Raw genomic sequence first — 23,623 nt, 5'->3', positions numbered from 1 at the left:
GTCAGACTAGCTCCTGAGATATGTCTCTATATTCCTCTGTCCTTAAATATCACAAAGAACAAGAATTCCAACGGTCAATGCTTTTACTTAGCCCCACTTATATAAGCAAAGTTTGGCTGCCTATTGTAGTACCAATACAGGTCTATTAAAATCCCATATCAGAGTGTTATGCATTACGTCAACAGGGAACAACGACATAAGACTTATTCAATTGCCTTCTCCTAATTCTTATTTCCAGTCCATTTATCATCGAATTCTGCAAAATGTTCAGATGCTTGGAGGATAAACAGACAAATTTGGCTGCCTGTTTATAATGCAGGGTACACCTCTCATATTCCCAACCCAATAAAGTATTTCGCAGTTGACAAATTGCTCAAGGTACTTTAAATTTCCTCCTTTTATATTTTATAACTGGAACCGATTATGGAATATTGGCTAGGATTCAGTTCCTGAACTGAATTAATAAAATAAAAAAATATTCTTATGCTATTTCCTTAAGAGACGATTGACTGTAAAGGTCTGTTTTCGTTCTCAGAACGAATTCCAAGGCCGTTATGGTGGCGTGACGGTCTAAAGAGACATTCACGAATTCATTCTCAGCCAGTCCGCAACTTCGTTAATCTCCAAAATGTCTGCCTCATATAGAAAACTTGATTGACATTTTGCTAAGCTTCTCGTATAATTAAGTATTGTTAAGTACAAAATAGACGAATTGCGACCTCCTTCCCAACAAAACTTAGCACATTCATAGAAAGCGGAGTCCAATGGGTCTTTTTATGGTATAAAAGCGATTATAGCTTTCTTCATCGGTTCCATGATATTCAGTTTGAATCTCAACTCAATCAATCCAGAATAATGCCAAGATATTTTGATCTGCATTGCTTAAATTAATTCCATTTACTCAGAGTTATGACATCTTGGCAAATAAAGTGAGTCAGTCAATGATAACCGGCTCCATAATCTTGTCCGTTTATGATACCCGCAAACTATAATGTTTCGATCCCTCAAGTAGAACCTTTAAATGTGCGAAAACGGTACAAACGAATGAAGGAATTCCACTTCGAATATTCACCAAACAAGGCAAAGACAGAAATGGATAATTCATTGTCCTCGTCATGACTATTTCTAAATATATAAATTATTACAAGAGAAATTCAATCGCCTCGCATTTGCACCTAACAAATAATGTCGTGTCAAAACAGCTATCAGAACCCTTAACCGATGCAATGAAAGTTCCCGCTGTGCTGGCGATATTCATCATGAAAACGGTACTCCAACCAACCAGTATTCTCCTTATCTTGCAAAACATTTTCTCGGTTTCAGCAAGTTTGTTCACAACGTTATAATCAGTATTATCAACTTGACAAGGGAGAAACTCGGCATTTATAGATCAATCTAGGTTTAGCGTGGAAACCAGAAAGAGACTTAACCGCAGGTTTAATGTTAGACCATATTTTGATATTCCCACTGCACATATTGTAGTACCTCAATGTACCCACCCGGTAGCTTGAAACTCATCCCCTACCCAAATCATGGAATATAAAACCACCAAGATCTCGAACGTATCATAGGTATCAAGGGAAAGCATCCTACACAAAAGGTGACTTGCCCTTAATCGATAACGTAATTCGTCTATAGAGGAAGATTAGTTACACATCACAAAATATTAACATTGTCAGCATTTCCAGGCTTCCATAATTTTAGAATTATGAGGAGTTTGCCGCTGAGTTCAGAGCACTTTGTGATCTTTGATGCAGAAGTACGAGAAGTAACCAAAAAAGGAAGCTTCCAAATGATATACTATCTATACTATATCATTTGATATGAAATCAACCTTAGAATGTGAGTTCATGTCTATAACTATTTTTTTAATAAGTCCCCAAACGCCGGACAATTACAGAGAAGATGATGAACTGTCTTCTCTTCTTCCTCGTGGTTACAACTTCTTCAAAAAACACTATATGGGAGTAAGAAATGTTCGCATGTGCACCTAGAGGCCAATGATCAGTAATGATTGATATAAGTTTTATAGCAAATCGTGTCCTCTACATTTTCATATTATGTCAGGTTTTTTTGGTCTCCCATCTTTCATTGACAATGACATAAAGTTTGTGTGCAATTAGTTGTTTACCCCTCGTGATTGGGATGACAATATAGTATTCACAAATGCATCAGTTCTGTAGTTTCCATCAATCTCACCAAGACCAGGAGCTCATGTAAGGGTAACCTATGGACGTCTCGCTATCTACTCTGGAAATACCCGGCATTATTGGACAAAATGTGATGTTATATTCATACTCTCCCGTTCTAATTCTCACTACCATATTTCTGTTAATTTATGGACTTTAAGGGGTTTCTAGTGGTTATCAAATATTTAGGGAATTTTGTTAAAAGTTCTTTAAATTATAACTTAAAGTCAAATTCGTTTCATATCATTTAATTTACTATTTAAATATTAATGATTTTCTTTGAAAAAACCTTGAATACATATTATAAATTTAACTTGATATTAGGAAAATTTTCAATATTTAGCAATTTCCTACCGATTCACATTATTACCAATTCACATTTTTCTACCACATTTAACTATGGGAATATTTACATGTAAATGTATTTACACACATATGCAGATTTGTGTGTGTGAGTGTTTGAGAGTATTTTCAACCTTAACCACTAAATAAAGTTGGCGGTTTTTATTTTTCAAATTTAAATGCAAATTTTGTTCTCCCTTCTTGCAAACGAGGCGAGTAGTATTTAAATGCAAATTTTGTTCTCCCTTCTTGCAAACGAGGCGAGTAGTACTGTGACTGGTATTTACAATATTTTTTTCCCGCATTCACCCATTAAGCTCCGTTTTCTGGTTACAATTATTATTTCAATTCACCAACGTAAAACACCTTTGTTTTTATTTTTATACTCACTTGTACCCCCCAAACCGAGTTAATACTCTTTTTATAAGCTCACTCACCCCCTCCCACAACTCACTCTTCGTTATATTATTTTAAGTTGTAGAGGTTTGAGTGAATATTTTATTTTATTTCCTCCACTCCTTACTACATAAGTATTTACCATTTTTGTTATTTTAATATCCTGTGTATGTCTTTTTTTTTTGTTGTATTTTTAGGCCCTCTTAAATCACTTGGGATTACATGAACTTTTTCCATCTACAGCTCTAAATCAATTGGGCGGACATCTGTTGTGCGGCAACGGAGTACCCACTCAAAATCTCTGCCTGTTACTTACGTTTCTATCGGTGGGTTTTAGTGACTTTCAAATGGATCGTGTGAGTACAAAACTATATTTAAAACCATGATTTACCTTACATTTCTATTTCTAGATGTTTGCAATTTTTCTATTTCTACTTTTTTCTTTCCCCATTTTCTATGAATTCGAGTGTATAAAGTTGTTTAACTGCAGGCATTTGAAATATGGTTTAAAATGTGCAAAAATACTGTAAAAGTTTTTCATTAAATTTCTGTGGTTAGAAACTTTTTTACATATTCAAAGCTTCAGGGTTAAATACAAAAATAAAATAAAAAAAAAGAGTTTTCAGTTCTTTTTGATTTTATTATTAATATTTAAACGAATGCTTAAGCGTTTTTTATGCATCAACAATGAGAAGGTAAAAAAAATGTGATTTTTATTTTTTAAATGTTGCATTTTACGTATGAGGAAATACGAGTAAATAGTATTTACACAAAGCCAAGGATTTTGACATTGACATTGAAGCGTATGTTTGACTTTGATATTGAAATCCTTCAATTATACAAAAATACTTATATAATGTTTATTATTAAAATATTAGTAGTGGTGTAATTATGACTGAAATTATGTATATTTTATTTAAGATTTACTTATTATTTGATGATTGCATGTTGTGTAATTGAAATAAACCAGCAGAAAAATATTACTGATTAGGATGCAGTATTAAACAGCTAAGTTTACTTAGCTGCTTAGAGTATATTTAGTGTTCTATATTGTTTGGTAAAATAATTTGAATGCAACAGAAATAATTTCTGATCCCTTCATTATAGCTACTCGCAGTAGCCTGAATCGTAGCTCAATCTTGTCCAAGTATAGACCCCATTGTGATATCTTATACCTATCTTACAATTCATCTAAAATTTATTAAAATACGAAAATGCTGAAAAAATCGGAAAGTCGACTTTTAAAAATAGCAAAAGTTGAATAGTCGACTTTTTAAATTTTTAAAAAGTCAACATTTGGAACTTTTTAAAATTTTTGAATAGTCGACTTTAGCTATTTCGTATTTTTATCAATTTTAGTATTCGACTTTTTTGTAGAGTTGATTGTTAGAACAAATGAATGCTTGCTGAAAAAAGCCAGGTATTTGGGGAGTTAAAATGTAGAATATTTGTGAACTTACAAACTTATTTACAAGACCTGTCTTTCGAAGGGTGATTTAAGTAGTAGGGGAGTCGACTTTTTTGGGACAACGTAATGAATTGATTGTTCGACTTTTTTCCGAAAAAAAAATCAAACAATCAATTCAGAAAAATGTTCAACAATTGATTACGTTATCCCAAAGAAGTCGACTCACCAAAAAAAAGTGGAATACTTAAACTTGAAAAAAAAATCTGAAAAAATCGTAAAGTCGACTTTTCATAAATAGCAAAAGTCGAATAGTCGACTTTTTCAATTTTTAAAACGTCAACTTTTTTAAATTTTTGAATAGTCGACTTTTCGACTTTTGCTATTTATGAAAAGTCAACAGTCCGATTTTTTTCAGCATTTTCGTATTTTTATCAATTTTAGTAATCGACTTTTAGAACAACTGAATGTTTGCTGAAAAATTCCAGGTATTTGGGGACTTAAAACATAGAATAGTTATTTTTAGTACTTTTTTCCTAAAAAAAATCGAACAATTAATTCAGAAAAAAGTCGAACAATTGATTACGTTGTCCCAAAGAAGTCGACTCACCAAAAAAGTCGAATACTAAAACATGATAAAAAGAAGAAAATGCTGAAAAAATCGGAAAGTCGACATTTCATAAATAGCTAAAGTAAAAAAGTCGACTTTTTAAATTTTTAAAATGTCAACTTCCAACATATTTAAATTTTTGATTAGTCGACTTTTCGACTTTTGCTGTTTATGAAAAGTCGACTTTCCGATTTTTTTTTGCATTCTAGTATTTCTTTAAATTTTAGTATTCGACTGTTTTGATGAGTCGATTGTTAGAACATGAATGAATGTTGGCTGAAAAAGCCAGCTATTTGGGTACTTAAAACATAGAATAGTTATTGACAAGTGCTATGTTTCGAATGATGATTTAATTAGTAGGTGAGTCGACTTTTTTGGGACAACGCAATCGATTACTAAAGCATGACAAAAAGAAGAAAAGGCTGAAAGAAATCGTTAAGTCGACTTTTCATAAATAGCAGAAGTCAAAAAGTCGACTTTTTCAATTTTTAAAAAGTGAACTTATGGAACTTCCAGCTTTTTAAAAATATTCAAAAGTCGACTTTTCGACTTTTGCTATTTATGAATAGACGACTTTCCGATATTTTTCAGCTTATTCGTCTTTTTAATATTCTTCTTTTTTGGTGAGTCGTCTTCTTTGAGACCAGGTAATCAATTGCTTGACTCATTTCCGAATTGATTGTCCCAAAAAAGTCGAAAAATCTACTTTATTCTCAACTACAGAAACTTATTACTTAAATCACCCTTCAAAAGACAGCACTTGTCAATAAATATTTGTTGACCTAACATTCTACGTTTTAAGTCCCCAAATGCCTGACTATGAAAGAGAAGATGTCCAGTTGTTTGCTCTTCTTCCTCAACATTACAACTTCTACTAAACTCGTAAGATATTACCAGCATGTGCACCTAGAGACCAGTGACCAGTGGAATCTAGGTAGATTTATCGCTGTTGTGTCCTCTAGTGGTATCCTTGCCAGTGGACTGTTTATCTTATCTTTCATTGACAATGACATAAATTTTGGGTGAAATTGGTTGTTTACCACTCGTGAGAGAGTGTCATGACTGAAATTATTCCAATTTAAATTAAGGCTAACATTCGAAAGTGCAGTTTACATCAATATTTCCATGTCCAGGTACCCATATAAGGATAACCGATGAATGTAGCGCTACTTTAGAAATACCGGCATTCTTGGACGATATTCGATGAGATATATATAATCTTTCTTTCTTATGTTCACTGTCATAACTCTTAATTTATATCATTCTCGAAGGTAAAGTGGATGTGTACACCTGGTTTTCAAAAGCCTTTATAATCTAATTTAAGCTAAACACTCCACTTTGCAATCAGTATTGAATCTAAAGTTATATGTGGTATGGCATACAGCTATGGGGCACGGCCTAAGCGTCAAATGTTGAAAAGATCCAAAGACGCCAAAACAAGTTTTTAAGAATGATCACAGTTGCCCCCTGGTATATCAAAAACGCGAATATACACAAAGATCTAAACGTACCCCTTGTAAAAACTGAGATCACGAAAAATGCAGAAAAATATTTAAAAAAACTTGAAATTCACCCAAACCCACTGGCCCGCAACATATTAAATAACCGTGGCCACACTCGGTTAAGAAGGAGTGACACAGCAGACCTAATCCAAATAATAGAAGGAAGAATGCCAATTTAATAAAAGCTAAATGAATAAACAATTTTTCGTCCGGCACTGGCTGGACTAATTAAATTATAATTATTAGATATAAGATTTGAAGTACTTGAAGTACTTGTTGTTAGTTCATGAATGAAGATACAATAAATAAAAAATTAAAATTGAAAAAAAAAAATCTAAAGTTGATCTGCGACTACTCTTGTAGCAATAATTTCGGCTAAAAATACCGTAATCTGTTAGCCCAGTTTTAAATTCAACTGGTCAGATAGCATATCCCACGCTTTAATGTAATTTTGATCCATCAGTGGATATTTAGTTGATATTCTCGCGCAGATTCCAGTACTTCCGAGAGTATTTTTGGAACGTTGACTGAGGGGCTACGTACTGGCCCCCATTAGCGCTAGGAAGCTGAACAAACGTAAGTCAACACCTCAGCTCAAACCATGTGAAATTTGGTAACAATATCTTCAATAGTTCCCAAGATACCGAATTATTTCCAAAAACAAATTTGTTAAACCACTGTGCATTCTAGTGTTGCGCCTACAGCCACTTTATTTTAAGAGTTTTCTGACAAATCGGATGATTTCAAGATCAATTTCCAGTTGTCACATCAATGGCCGATTAAAATTTAATGTTGTTGAATCAACTCTCTATATAAAGGAAGTTCAGGGACCTTTCTATATGGCTAACTAATGAGTTTAGCGCAGTTTCGGAAGATCTACAAAATTGTGTACGATTGCTGAACTTTAGATCGTCTCTCACGCCAGCCACGTAAAATACATGTTCATCAGTGGTTCTAGACAAAGTTTTTAGTAGAAAAGAGGAGAGGCTGATTCATCTGAAGTCTATATATTTTTTCCCAAAAATACTCTATAGAAGTTTATGTCTTGATATGATGTGTCTTGACTATTTTGTGGGACTAATGACCAAAATAGGAGTTAAAATAAGTTGAAATATGTATAAAATTGTTATTAGCATTTTAATCTTTTAATTCAAAAATTAAATCAGTAGCTCCTCGTAAATCATAAATTAAACAAATGCCTCTTCTTTGAGACAAGGCCGAATTTATTGAATTTAAATTAAACTGAACATTCTAATAAAAGTTAAACCTTTCCTGGTAATCCGATCGATAGGAACAAATTTGACTTTGTTCTGCATTTTATAAATGGTGTTTTTAAGCCTGATAGAACTTACGAAAGAGTTAACTGTCATAATTCGGTCACTTTTTGCTATTTATGATTAGTATACTCTGGCAAATCAACATGATTATCAAAATTTACTAAATTATCATATATACTTTGAAAATCAGTCATCGATTCGCGCAACTTATAGACTACTGTTTTATCTAGTTTGTAATACCAAAAATGTCTGATAAATATGTCCTTCTGTCGAGGCCCCAAAGTAGGACACCTCGGATATGTTAAAATTTACCACTGATTTTACTAAAAATTTTATAATTATCCTTTTACGTACAAAACTATTGGGCAAAATATAAAACAATAATTGACTATGACCACAAAGAATTTATAAATAGCAGATGGGGAGAATTGGATTCCGTTATAAGATAAATCATACCAGTTGAAGATCACATGATTCTTTCGTTATATTTATTTCTGGCCAACTTTTAAAACTCATATGTATGTAGTAGTCTAAAGTATGTTAAGTTTGTCTATATAAAATCTAATAAGATGAGTTTAAAATTGACAGCTATTTTGACACCACTAGGAAGTCATAAACTATTTTTAATATTTAATACCATTGATTACTAAAATATTGTTTAGACAAACAACTAATTTAAATATTTATCGACATTCAATAGTTATAGTCTACCTTTCTTAAGGAATTCTTAAAATATAAATTAAAATAATAAATAAACGGCAATTTAATACTAATGTAATAACTAATCTTACCTGTTTTTTTTAAATTCTATTTTTTGCTTAACTTGCTAATTTTAAACAAGACATTTGACATTGAATAACTAATTAAAAAACTGAAGAGAATACGCTTTGATGTTGCCATAATTAGTAATTCTTTAAAGGCCATTTCGTCTGATACGTCTATTAACCAAAACCATTTACATATTTGTGGGTCATTTGTTGTGTGTTTGAGAATCTTTGAGCCGTCTATTTGTTTAAAATGTTTATTTTATTTTTAACATTTTCTATGAATTTTTTCTAAATAAAAATGAAATATTTTCTTTGATTTTTTACCCCTGCCAGACTCAAGTCAAATACTATACTTGTGAGGAGCAGCAGTTCAGTCGCTGCTTCTTTATTTATTCATTCATTCAGTCATTTATCTGTGATAAAGTTAAACAATTTCTATTGCTCTTCATGTTTTGTGTACTAAATTTAGTTGCAGTTGTTGTTAGTTGTGTTGTGAATCCTTTTAACAAAATTGTTTACAATATAATCGTCTAAAATGTTCAGCTTTCCATCATTACTTTAACAACAGGGACATACTGCAAACAAAAAAAGTTCCCATGTAGTATGAAACCTCAGGTTATTTTATTGTTTTTTTTTTTAATTTTTTTTCTCTTGTTGCTTTTTTTTTTTGCTAGCGGACAACAACTTTTATACCGGAAATGCAAAAATATGTCTGTTTTTATTTCATCGTTTTTGTTTTTTTGTCCTTATTTTAGTAAGAAAATTCGTATTTCTATCATATTTTGTTTTGTTATCATGTTTAGAACCCTCTTTCAAAATAGAATTTCATATAGATGCATTGGTAACTGGTTATATTGCAGTTTTGTAACAATTTCTTTCATTGTATTCCCTTATTTTACGGCCGAGTTAATTTGAATGTTGTGCTGTTTTGTTGCTAACTATTTCTGTGTGCACCCTACTCAAATATGGAACGTGATATGTGATTTTATAATACAAAAGATCTAAAAAATCGTAAGCGACAAAACACAAATTTTACAGGAGAAGGTTTTTTCGATTATTTTGAAATTTATACATTGAATTAAAAATGTTATGATGCGAAATAATATAATTTCGTTCAAGCTATTTGTCTATTTTTCAAAAATATGTATAACTATTGACAATTAAAAATTTATGGAATACTTTATTGAAAAATATGACAAAAAATGTTTTTTATTGAATTTTTGCATAGATACAAATTTTTCGAATTGAAATAAAATTGTTATTTATGAATAGTTTTTAATGAAATTTCACAGATATGTAAGATTTTCTATTCAAAATGGAAATTGAAATTTATTATCAGCAATCCCACAATTCCCAAAAAAGTGTTGAAAAATCCCAAAAATGGAAATTTTTAGTTTTTTGGCTATAATATCCATACCAGGGTCGGAGTTATCGGAACCCTTTACAAAATAATTAAAAGCATATTGGGCCACCTAAAATCGTTTACTATATTTTGATATCGAATATGCGATTTGAGAATTTTTGCCCTAACGTTTAATTTAAAAAAAAAATAGGTGTTTTTTGATTGGACCTGGTCCCTTCGGTAACAACAATTTTATTTTTTTTTTCATTTAAAATATTTTGTGAAAACTTAGCTTTCAGAAAGTATAAATTCCTTATACATCCTCTTAGAAATTTTTTGTGATAACTTAAAAAGAAAAACAGTTCTTTTTTCCCAAAAAATTAGCGAAAAATCGGCTTTTTAAAATTTTTTAAATTCAAATGTATATAACTTTGGACTTAGGCATTATTTTTAAACAGTTCTTTTTCTATTTGACACATACATATATCTATACCACTATGTGTCGCTTACGATAAAATTCGTTTACTGTAAAATATAAACATTGGCTTACGATAAAATCTTACCGCCTGTAATTTTGAAGTTATTAACAATTTTGATATTCTGAGAACGCTACAGCATCAGTCGGTACATAAAATTTTAATTTTTGCAATAAAAAAAAATTAGAAAATGTCGTTTACGATAATTTGGCGCTAAGGGATCTTTATAAACATCAAATGCTGAAAAGTTTAGCAAACTCGGATAACGTTTAGAGGTTATACATTTTATTTGAAGTTTCGAGTTTTCGTTAAAAGTAGAAATTTTTCCAAAAAAATTTAAAAAAATTCTAAACTGCTCACAAACGTTTTAAAATTGCTGATTCAGTAGTTCCCAATGATTAAGCAAGCTCTTATTGAATTTTACAACAATTTTCATGGAGTAATGCCTCCAATTCTTGGTCTTCAAACTTTTTGGGCAGGCCTAGGCGATCTATGTCTTCCGTATCAAAATCAAGTGCAATATTTTTTAAGGACGGAGTTTTAAAGTGGCATATTTTTGATTCTAATTGAGATATTGATGACTTGAAATTTTTTCTATATAAGACTAAAAATTAATTTATCTAAACAAAAAAAAATAGTTCGGATTAAATGTGGATCAAATTGTACTAATATTTCCAATACTATTAAAATTTTAATACAAATTTTAGTTTTAGAAACTCAATAAAAATTAAATTAAAAATTAATTTAAATTTTCAACGTTTTTTAAATTTATTATTCTAAATAACAAAGTGTAAAAAAAACTTGTCAAAAGGTCAAAGGGAATCCCGCAATTCCTAAAAATTGGTGCGAAAATCCCAAAAAATGCAATTTTTTACAATTTTGCTCATAGGCTCCACATTTCCTTCGGAGCTGGAAAATACTTTGGGGATAAATAGGGAACACATTAAGGTTTCTAAAGCTGCATTCCATTTTCTGATCCCAGCTTTGGGATTTTAGACCATGTGGCCCAAAATTGAAATTTGTATAAAAAATTGATTAAATTCCGAAGAGCATAGGGGCGACATATTCGAAAAACAGAACATGTTTTTTATATCAGAATGTTTTCCATAAAAATACCTTACAGAAAAACATAAAATTCTCATATGTTCTTAAAGTTTTTTTTTTAATAAAAAAAGAGTTAAGTCACCCAAAAAAACAGCAAATATCTACTATTTTTTGAATTTTTAAATTGAAAATCGATTATTTTTGGATCCATAATTAATATTGCTCTGAAATCTTTTGTATATTATTGGTAATTTACTTGTCTAACTAACAAAAAAAATTAGAGCCCTTTCGGTCCAATATTACGACCTATATTTTTAAAAAAGCAGACCAAGGTATGGCAAAATTTTAAAATTTAAATTTTTAAATGCCTATAACTCGGAAATTATAACAGATAAATAGCTCAAGCAAGCATGTTTTTTCTTACAAATCTTTTAAATAGGATGGGAAACAAAAAAAAAATGGCACGTGTTTAAAAATTTTTCATGTCGAAGGTACCCTACTTTGAGCCCCCATAGTACCGCCCCTGTAGTATTTGTGGTACCGATTTTAATAACTTAAACTCGAATACTCCTTGGCTACGCCCACAACAAATTTTATCCCGGTTAGACCAGCCGATGTATTTCCAAAAATTTTAATTTTGCCGCACTGTGTAGCGTCAGACTAAATTGTTCACAAATACAACATTTCTAGCTTCTAAGACTTCTTCTTACTCGGAGTTTGGCTGTGTAGCGAACAATTTGCTATCCGTCTATGGCTTGTTGACAGTCGATCCTATATAAACGTTGTTTTAACATTTCTATGATTTTTGTCACTCTGGCGACCACTGGAACTCCTTCATTACTTCGTTTATTTTAGAGGGCGGCCAACTGATGCCTATCCTTAGGGTATAATATGATTTCATTAGAGAACTTTCAGCGAATATATGATTGCGGGTAGGCCTACTGTCTTCTTCTTAAGTCGCCATAGTTTTCTCTCCTTCGGCTTTTGTACTATATTTCTATTCTACGCTGCAGGGCATTCCTGAGAGCTCATCCGCATTGCCATACTTCTCGCTTTAGCTCTCAAGCCGTTCAATCAAACAAGCCATCCTTTCGGGTTGTGGAAATTGCGCCAACCACATGAGGGCAGAATGATCGGTTTTCAGTTAACTATACAAATACTTTTGGTAATTTTTCTCTCAACTACTGCCAGGAGTTCGTATCGCGTTACACAGTAGTCGCTCTCATGCTTTGAAACTTTTCGAATATGAATTTTTACACCCGGTTGATTACCTGTGACAATACACCTCCTATACCGTTTCAGCAGACACCGCTATTTAACACAAATTTCTCTCTAGCAATAGCATATGTTTTCATTTCATGAGTTTCTGGAAGCTTTGGTACAATCATGAATTCCATAACACAGCAGAAACTAATTGGCCTTATGTCTTTCGATTGTAATCATATTCGAAAATCGCATTTAGTGTCTGAGAATTACCTCTTTGCAAGTCTTATATGGAGAACCATTTCGTTTCGGCTAGTGTGGTTTTTGGTGACGTCGCACAGTGGGTACGATGGTACCCAAAGTGGCGATTAATTCATAGAAGCCGTAGTTTTAAAATATAATATTTTTTTATTGATGAATTATTGTTATAAAAGCTCAACATTTTAGAAAAAAAAGGTTACAAATTCTTTTTAAACACTTTTAGCGCATTATTTTTTTTGGAAAAAAAGACCTTAGCTCACAAATTATGCTATAACTTTGGAATGGAAAGCGATAAATTAATGAATAAAATTGGAAATTAAAGCAATAAATTTATTATATGTATTTATATTAGTTTTAATTTAATTTGAATTTTAATTATTGTTTTTCACAAAATTTTATAAATGTAAAATTTTTTTTTCAAAAAATTCACAAAAGAGAATATTATAAATTTTTGTAATGAATAATCATATAATTTTCGCTGTAACTTTGAAAACAAAATAAAGTTAAAGAATAAGTTAATATGTAGGTAATATGTATTCATATTAGTATACATTTTTATCCAGTTTTTCTTTCACTAAATTCAGTAAATGGTAAAATTAATCTGAAAAAATAAAAAAATTTAAAAGTTTTGGGAAAATCTTTGGTTTCTTTTACCTTCTTAATAAAAAATATATAAAAATATTTGTATTAATCTGCATTCTCAAATTCACCACAAATATCCCAATTATCATAAGCTTCATTATAATCATTATCTTCATCATCATTATTATAATCTTCTTCATCATTATCATCAACATTATCTTTATCGTTGTTATAATTTACTGGTCTTGTTAAATAAATGACAACCAGAGTTTTTACACAAAAATGAAAATAAAATACTACCTTAATACTTGTGGCCCATTAAATGCGAAATTATCCCAATTTTGGGCCTTTTTTAAAAAAATGATTAAAAATATATACACATAATTTTTATAAAAAAAAAAATTATCATATACTTAAATACCTGATGTTGAAGGTTCCATTATAAAAGATTTACTTTTAGTAGATTTAACACTAACAATAATCGCTTGAATTGTAAAAATATCCTATTTTTTCACTTTTTTTAAAAACAGCTATAATTTGCTAACTTTGACCGCTCACTGAAAAGAAAGTAAACAACTTAGTTAATTTATTTTTACAGCTAGTGATGTAGAATTTTATCTACTTTTATTCTATACCAAAATTTATTACAAAAACTTTATTTCTAAATTTCAATTAATCGCCACTTTTATACCATTTGAACCCAACTTGCGTCGCACAGTGGGGAAACTAAAAAAAAGTGGAAATAAATCTGTAACTTTTAAACGAATAGCCTGATTTTTTTATAAAATTTGCCATGGCTATAGAGGAGGTGTTGGTATGTTTAGGTTTTGAATTTGGGCTTGTAACACCAAGGGGACCAGAGCCACAATGCCCCAAAGTGGGCCACCTCGGGTATATCAAAAATTAAAAATGATGCCAAATTTTTGTTTGCGATCCAATTTGAAAGATTTTTATATATATATAATCTACTATACCTCTATATCCATGGGAAATTTTATTAAAATCGGTTTAGAAGTTACAGATTTATTTCCACTTTTTTTCAGTTCCCCCCATTGTGTATCGTTCAGATTGCAATAGTCGTGACAGAATCTTGTGCTATTATCCCACTTCTTAACTAATGCCAAAAACTTGAAAATAGTTCGAATGTTCCATTCCAATCTATTTTATTGAGTACATACCAGATATCTGTCCTTCTTGGTAACGTTCTGCTTTAAATAGACATGACATGACAGGCTCCTGAAAATGAAGCAGATGATGAAAAATTTTTGGAATTTGAATTAATTTCAGCAAATTTAACACGTTTGAAGAGTTGCAATGTTATATTCAAAAAATAAGCTTTTTTTCACAGCACTTAAGAACTTTCCAAAGTACGTGCTCTTTTCCTTAAGTACTTTCAAAAAATTTTAAAATTTTTACTGGATAATTTGCTGCCGAAGAGACTACTCTAACTCTTGTTGTAGTGTATAACAAAATTTGTATATTGTTATAAATAATTTCCTAAACAAAAATTTGCATATATGTATTTATGTAGTTCCCATTTCTATGTCATGATCTATTTAGTGCAACCTATATATAAAAAAATAAAACATTGTTGTTACCCCTACATATGTAAGTAGTTGCATTGTTATTGTTTGGCAAATGTTGAGGGAGAGTACAACTGTATCTGTGCATTTGTATTTCTATCTATATATTGACCTGCCCGAGGGCATATTGTTATAAAATACTTTCACAAACAAAACACACACACGTGCAAAATGTACACATAGATATAATATCTATGCATTTATTTAGAAGAAAATACCCACTAAACATAAACGAGTGGTTATGGAAAAAGAAAACTCAAGATGATATACAAATTGAGTTCAAATCTAATTTTTAAGATCTCTTGCATTAGCTTCAAACTAGTTCCAGGTTAACGAATGTTTAAAATGCCACCATTAGCCAATCGCTAAACTACTATCAAGGTGTTTAATTGGGGAATTTTAAAAAGCATTACTAGGGTGCTTTTACTACCGAAATTACTATTTAATAGCTGCTTAGCATAAACAAGGTAAATATTAAAAGCGTTCATGAAAATTTCGCCGCCCAATCGTATTAAAGTAAACTGAAACATAAAACTGGCTATAAGTCGGTACAAGTGCCCCAAATGGAAAAATTATGAAAATCTGAGATCACTCTATTTTGATCCAAAAATCGATTTTTTGGATGAAAGTCGCAAAATAGTGATCCAAATAGAAAAAGGACGAGTTTGTTAATATACAGCATTAAAAAAGTACTACTATTCCCTTTTGTAATATTACTTAGTTTCATAAGAATCTAATTCCACTTTTCCAGATTCATAATTATTGAAGATTCAAAAATTGCCTTTACTCTACTTATAATCCTATTCATCACATTTCATATTTCTCAATTCCTCATAATTGAAATTTAAAAGGTACCAGTGAGTGACCTTTGTGAATTCTCACACATTCAGGATAATAAGTTCACAAGTTCATGTTTATTGATTCATTGTAATCGATAAGTAACACTATAAAAACCACTAGGAGAAAAAGTGCTAATGGTACTTTCTTCTAGTTTGAAATATTAAAATAAATAAAATAAAATATTTTTTTTAGGACACAGACAATCTAACCATTCGCACTCGAGTTCCAAATAACAATCTGTTAGTTAATTTTTGTATGACTGGAGGAACCAATATTTAAAATGTTATTAAAATTTTTTTAAAAAATAAATAATATTTTTATCCCTTAAGGGTTCGAATTTCCAAAAAGTACCAAATTTATATATATATATATAACTGCATGTTTTGAGTTACAAAAAATTTATTTTGAAAGATATCCCACTCGCATCCCACTAAGCCACCAATTAGGTCTGAAAGGAAAATATCCAAGCTTTCTTTTGAGCAAAAAAAAAAATTAAAAAGGGTCCATTTTGAAAAAAAAAATCAACAAAGTTTTTGATTTTGCAAAAATAGTCAAAAATTGCATGTTTTGAGTTACAAAACATTTTTTTTGATAGATATCAAAGTCGCATCGCACTAAGCGACCAAATAGGTCTTCAAGGGAAATATCTAAGCTTTATTTTAAGAAAAAAAGGGCCCATTTTGAAAAAAAGTTAAAGTTTTTCATTTCGGAAAAAAAATATTAAAATTTTTTTATTTTTTTTTTTAAATATTTTTTTTTCGAAAGATTGAAGAAATAGCTATCTAAACTATTTGGAACACATTCTGCTAAGAACAATAGGTAATAAGTTATGATGAGGATGAGAAAAATCACATGTTTGGCCAAAATGTCAAATTTTTACCCCCTCTAACTCAGAGAGTTCTGGACCAATCTTGTTGAAAAATTGTGTCTGAATTACTATCCAATAGGTCTAACCTTAGTGTAAATTGCATCCCGATCGGAAGACATCGATTTTAAAAGTTGGTTCACTTGACGTGAAATCCCCCATATTTATATTGTTTGTATGACTTAAAAATTCGGTATTTTTTCCATTTTTATCTTTTATTTTGAACATTTGTACAAAATAAATTTATTCAAAGTATTGGCCATTTTTAGCTATTCACTTTTCCCATCTGTCTGACAGTATATAGATTGCGATCCAAATGAACTGCTCAACTTCCCACTTCATTCTATATACTTTTTAACAGATTTTGCAACATGTGACCGAGAGTTGTCATGATGGAATATTACGCATATTCTGGGTATTTTTCGGCCAATGCTAGCTTCAAACGAATCAATTGCGTTCCCTGTGATGGTCTGGTCAGTTTTCAGCAGCTCATAATAGATATCAACCTTTTGGTCCCACCAAATATAGAGCATTACATTAGCGCCATGAATATTTGGCATCGGTGTCGATTCGGCTGGTTGGCTGGGCTTCTCATACGATCTCTTACGATCAGGTTATTGTAATGGATCCTTTTTTTATCGCAAGTAATGATTCGGTGCAAAACTTATTTTCTTTTATAGCATTCAAGCATCATTTCGGACATGCAAAATCCTCGTTCAAGGTCTCTCGGCTTCAATTCGTATTGACCTCGACATACCCTTCCAAATACTTAGATATGTCGAGGTCATCAAAATAGGTATTTTTTGTGAGATGATTTCATCGTTGGAGTTAAATCTCTTTCAGCCGAGATATTTCTTCTGGTTTGGAAACAAGAATTAGTTTGTCGGGGCTAAATCCGGAGAATAAGAGGGAAGTAGCCCAATTCATGGATTTTTGGCATGGAAACTGCACATGTGTGTAGCCTTTTGTACACCCGATTGTGAGCAAACACGGCAGCCATCTTGCGAAAGCTTTCTCATACCTAAGTAATCATCCAAAATTTAAACCACTAAGACAAGTGAGATGCCTAGGCTTCCACAATCGCTCGCTCTTTCAATCCCCGATCGGCTAAATCCATATCGTGAATTTTTGAATTTGTTTCAACTGGGCGTCCAGAACGTTCGGCATCTTCCGTGCTTGTAAGTCCCCAACGAAATTCACTGAATCACTTGTTTACCATTTAAATTGATGGTGCAGAGTTCTTATAGTATTTATCAAACATAACTTCTATTTGAGTGATGTTATTTTGTTCCAATTTCTTATCAAGTCACTAGGTAATCTGCTATCAATGGCTGTCAAACACAAACTAAATGATGCAGCTTGTTCAAATTTTGACAAGAGTCTACTGACAGCTGCCTGTTGTCAGGATCAGTGTTGCCCTTTTATTTAAGAGGAGGGAAATTGAAAAAGTCACGGACTATTGACCCATTAAATCGACAACGGTATTTTAGCGACAACAACAATTGCTGTCATTTAGATAATGGTAGCCCACCTTGTTTTATCTCTTGTTTGCTGGGTATTGGCTTATATTCGAGTGTGTTTGTGTGTTGTGTCTCCATATGTAGACATCTGACAAGTAAAAGTACTGAGGACATTCGGTTCATCCGTTTATTCCTTGGATTTTGTGGCCCATATATGAAGCACAACTGCTTTTTAATTGTTGTTAAAAAGTTTTCTTGTATAAAAGTTTTGTTGTTTTTTTTTTTGCTTCTCCATCTCTATCACTACATTGTTGCTATACGAGGAGTTTAAAGGATTCTTGTGTTTAATTTAGTAATTTTTATTTTATTTTATTTCTATATATGTGTATTTATTATAACAATGATAAAAAGTTTCAAATGCAAATTATTATGTTGTTATATGAGCATGAGTTTGAGCGTGTTTGTTAAGGGGGTACAATTTTGTATTTTGGATTTTCGATGCTCCTATGATCTTATTCTATGTCATCTAAAAATCAACTGGTGAAAATTTTAGCTAATTCTTAAGGTTTAGTTTAGTTGCACATTTTATTTGAAGTTTCGAATTTTGAGTCAAAGTACCAAAACAATATTTTGAAAAAAATTCAATTAAAAATACATAGTTTTTGTATTTGATTGGCCCATATAATAATAAAATATAATAAAACTTCAATTTCCAAAAAAATTAAAAAAATTATGTTTGATTTTAATAATTGCTAAATAATGATTAATAACACAGGTCAACAGCAAAAAAAGGCTTCACTTACCATTATATAGATTTGATGCATCAACTACAAAAATTATAAAATTTTTGAATTATGGATAGATTTTTTAAAAATTTGTTTTTTTTTAAATTGTGAATTTTTTTAGATGTTTTTCCACATAATTTATGAAAACTCAAAAAGGGTTAGTCCGATATTATTGAAGTAGACTTAGAAAAGTTCAAATTTACATAACTTTTAATCTGTTTATATATTGCGTTTAAATCGGCACAGTAGTTTCGAAGTTATAATAACAAATTGAAGCAGTTATAATAACAAATACCCTACACCAAGTAAATGAGTAAAAATATTTTTCTTTTAAAATATCAATAATTTATATTCATGCGTGATTTTCGGAAGTGGGCCTTATATGGGAGCTATGACCAATTATGGACCGATCACCTTGAAATTAGGTTATGTCTATATTAAAGTTAACTATGTTGAATTTTGTGTGTATACCAACATTTTTAAGCGATTTATGCACGTTAAAGGGATTTTCGGAAGCGGGTCTATATGGGAGCTATGACTAATTATGGACCGATCGTAACAAAATTTGGTGACATGAATTTTGTATATATAAAACTTATTTGGAGCGAAATTTGTGTAGATACATAGATAAATTAAACATTTATGACCGATAAAGACCAATTTCGAGGGGACATTTGTATGGGGGCTAGGTGAAATAATGGACCGATTTCAGCCAGTTTCAATAGGCTTGGTTCTTGGGTCGAAAAAGTAATATGTACCAAATTTGATCGAAATATCTTCAAAATTGCGACCTGTACTCTGCGCACAAGGTTTACATGGACTGCCAGCCAGCCAGCCAACCAGACGGACGGATGGACATCGTTTAATCGACTCAGAAAGTGATTCTAAGTCGATCGGTATACTTTAAGGTGTGTGTTAGACTAATATTTTTGGGCGTTACAAACATCTGCACAAACGCATAATACCCTCCCCACTATGGTGGTGTAGGGTATAAATATATTTTTTATGTGAAAATAGCAAATTTTTTTTTTTAAAAATCATGAAAAATCGAAAACGAAAGAAATGGTTTAGGTTTATTACTTTGTCGCAAAGCCGTATATAATAGCAACAAAATGAGATATTGGAGATAAAAATCGATTGATTATTTTCGAATTTATTCAGAATTAAGTGAATTCGCTCATTTTCACAAAATTTAACATTTTTGTTTGATATACATAAAATTAAGTAGTTAATGTTCTTCTTTCGATTGATTGAATTTTGAAATCATTTTCCCCACACTATGTACAAATTTTTACATATATATTGCCTTTTAATCGGCTTAGTAGTTTCGGAATTATAATAACAAATTGAAGCAAAAAATATATTTTTTATGTAAAAATATCCAATTTTTTTGTTTTAAAAAAATCAGGAAAAATCGAAAACAGCAGAAATTGTTTAAATTTATTACTTTATCGCAAAGCCACATGTAATTGGAACAAAATGAGGTATCGGTCATAAAAATCTATTAATTATTTTAGAATTTATTCACAATTAAGTTAATTCGCTCATTATCAAAAAATTTGACTATTTTGTTTGATTTACATAAAATTGAGTAGTTAATGTTCTTCTTTCGATTGATTCAATTTTGAAATCATTTTCCCCATACGATTTACAACTTTTCACATATACATATCGTTTTAATCGCCTCAGCACTTTCGGAGTTATAATAACAAATTGAAGCAAAAAATACATTTTTTATGTAAAAATATCCAATTTTTTTGTTTTAAAAAAATCAGGAAAAATCGAAAACGGCAGAAATTGTTTAAATTTATTACTTCATCGCAAAGCCACATGTAATAGGAACAAAATGAGATATCGATCATAAAAATCGATGGATTATTTTGGAATTTATTTACAATTAAGTGAATTCGCTCATTTTCAGAAAATAATGAAGTGGTTTAAAAAGCCTCTAAAATTTTTTCGATTTTGATGCCCTTTGAATTGGTCACAAATTTCTTAAAACTTTTTCTACTTTGACCCAAAACTAGAAAATTTAAATAAACGTTATCCAATTTTTTTTAACAAATTTTAAAAAATCCAAATATTGTTAAATATGAACCCCGTTACTTTTGTATGTATGTTTGACTGAGTGAGTGCCCTGTTAGTGTAGATTTGCATGCTGGCATGTAGAGGTATGTGATGTGATAGTATGTTTTATGAAATTTAGTATAAAAAGCATGTAATAAAGTTTCTTGTTGTTTTTTTTTTTAAATAAATAAACCCAAAAAAATTATAGAAGAACAAAATACTCGTATATACAACCAACAAAAGTACATGAAATTATTGCTACAAAAATTATGTTCTGTTGTGTTGTGTTGCTTATACTGGCAACAAACAACAAGATGTTTATTAGTGAAAATGTAGAAATAAAACTTTTTGTATGCATAAATTTAAATTTAAATAATAACAAGAGCAACAGCAACGAAAATCAGTAAAAAAAACTTGTGTTTAATATAAGCAAATTTAAATACATATTTTATTTAAATAAAATTTTAAATTTATGTTTTAAATTGAAAGTAAAATTTAATAATTTATCATTAAAAACAGCTGACTTAAATCAAAAAATTTAATAGTGAATTTCGACATTTTAATAAAACATGTTGAATTTCTATAAGGTTTCCTCTTAACCGTGCATTATTATTTCTGCCAAGATAAAACAGATTCCAAGTGATTTGTTGCCAATAGAATAATTCGATTATAAGCATAGACTTTTTGATCGTAATTTGAAAATCAGTTGACATAATTAAAATTTTTCAGCCACAACGAACAATTCGGTCATTTAGAATCATTTGATTGACAATAAATTCGGTTATCATAACCAAAACTATCTTTAAATAGTTTTGGTACAGAAAACAAGTTAATACAAAAGAATAAAAATATTAATTAAGGACATTTTTTCGGTCGAACAAAATATTTATTTATTAAAAATTTGTTTCCACTAAATATCAACTAAAAATTTATTCGTTTTTATTCCTAAGATAGCAAAATAAAAAAGTAAGTTTGAATCCATTAATTTATATATAAATTTCAAAAAAAAGGAAAAAATTGTATGTCTTGAGTTACAAAACATTTTTTTTATAGATATCCCACTCGCATCCCACTAAGCGACAAAAAGGGTGTTAAAGGAAAACACATAAGCTTTCTTCTGAGCAAAAAAAAAAATTAAAAAATGGGTCCATTTTTTTACAAAAAGTCAACAAAGTTTTTGATTTTGCAAAAAAATTCAAAAATTTTAAATCTTGAGTTACAAAATATTTTTTTTGATAGATATCCCACTCGCATCCCACTAAGCGACCATATAGGTCGCTTAGGAAAAGACATAAGCTTTCTTAAAAAAAATAAAAAAAATAAATAAAAAGGGCCCATTTTGAAAAAAAAGTCAAAAATATTTTTGATTTAAAAAAAAAAAATCAAAAATATTTTATTAAATTTTTTTAATTTTTTTTTCGAAAGATTGCATAAATAGCTATCTAAACTATTTGGGACACATTTTGCTAAGAACAATAGGTAATAAGTTATATGGATAAAAAAAAAACACCTGTTTGGCCAAAATGTCAAATTTTGACCTCCTATAACTCAGAGAGTTCTTGACCGATCTTGTTGAAAAATGGTGTCCGAATTACTATCCAATAGAACTAACATTGGTGCAAATTTCATCGCGATCGGAAGACATCGATTTCAAAAGTTGGTTCACTTGACGTGAAATGCCCCATATATATTATTTAATACAGCATTTTTGAAATAGAATAGCTACCCTATAATTCTGAAAGCGGCATCTTTGGTGACCCCCACTGAAATTTTCCGGAAAAAAATTCCGTAGAATATTTTAATCCTTAAATGTCTGTTTTCAAAGGACTTTTTTTTATTTTCTCGAAAAAAATGTCAAATTGACACCTACAGAGAGGAACAGGAGGGATAAGATCTTCCACAAAAATTATCCCAATAAAATTCTACAATATAACTCTGACAATAAGAATTCTCTCAGACAATAACTAATAACATTTTTTTCATTTATTATAATGATCCCTTCGATCAAAAATTATTAAAAATTATTAAATTAACTTTGACCCACCGTAAAAAAGCAGTCGATAATATATTTATAAATGTTTTTGAATGAAAATCTACATATTGTTACGTTTTTACCTTTTCAAAACGTTGGTTTATTTCCTTTAAATAACCCGGAGACTTATGATTGCAAATAAAAGCAGTTTAGTAGTTTAAAATTTGTAACAACTCTTTATTTATTTAAATTATACAACAGCAACAGTTTAAATTAATGTTTTTATCCACGTTTATAAAATCGGAGAAATACACACACTTTATAATGTACAAGTATACACTGGTAATGCAGTTGATGTCTTTACTTAACGATGTTTCAAATTAGACTCACTCGTTTAGTGTTCTCACGGCCAATTTACATATATACGATGCATTACCATCTAGAAAGCTTTATTTCTACAATGATCTTCAAACTAAAATATTCGAATTCTAGAGTTTTCGATGTTAATAATTAATCTTTTAGTGTTGCCATACTTACAAACAATGCTTAACTCAAAGCTTTTATTCAATGTTGTGTGTTCCACAGCAATGTTAATAATACCCACAGACATGTTAAAGTTTGAGAGGTTCTGCTGTTTGAGAGGCATTATACAACT

At 30.3% G+C, this 23,623-nt stretch overlaps 1 protein-coding gene across 1 annotated transcript in view; it reads left to right on the top strand.

The window, feature by feature from the left end:
* LOC135961172 (lipase 3) overlaps positions 1-23,623 on the top strand; it is an 81,016-nt gene that overhangs the window by 12,618 nt on the left and 44,775 nt on the right. Inside the window, exon 2 of the mRNA XM_065512667.1 lies at positions 3,125-3,283. Within this exon, the coding sequence (XP_065368739.1) occupies positions 3,125-3,283 (159 nt within the window). The remainder of the gene's footprint in view (positions 1-3,124; positions 3,284-23,623) is intronic.

This window comes from Calliphora vicina, chromosome 5 (genome assembly GCF_958450345.1).
Source record: "Calliphora vicina chromosome 5, idCalVici1.1, whole genome shotgun sequence".
NCBI lineage: Eukaryota > Metazoa > Arthropoda > Insecta > Diptera > Calliphoridae > Calliphora > Calliphora vicina.
The sequence above is the reverse complement of the archived record's forward strand: the minus strand, read 5'-3'. Positions and strand labels throughout refer to the sequence as shown.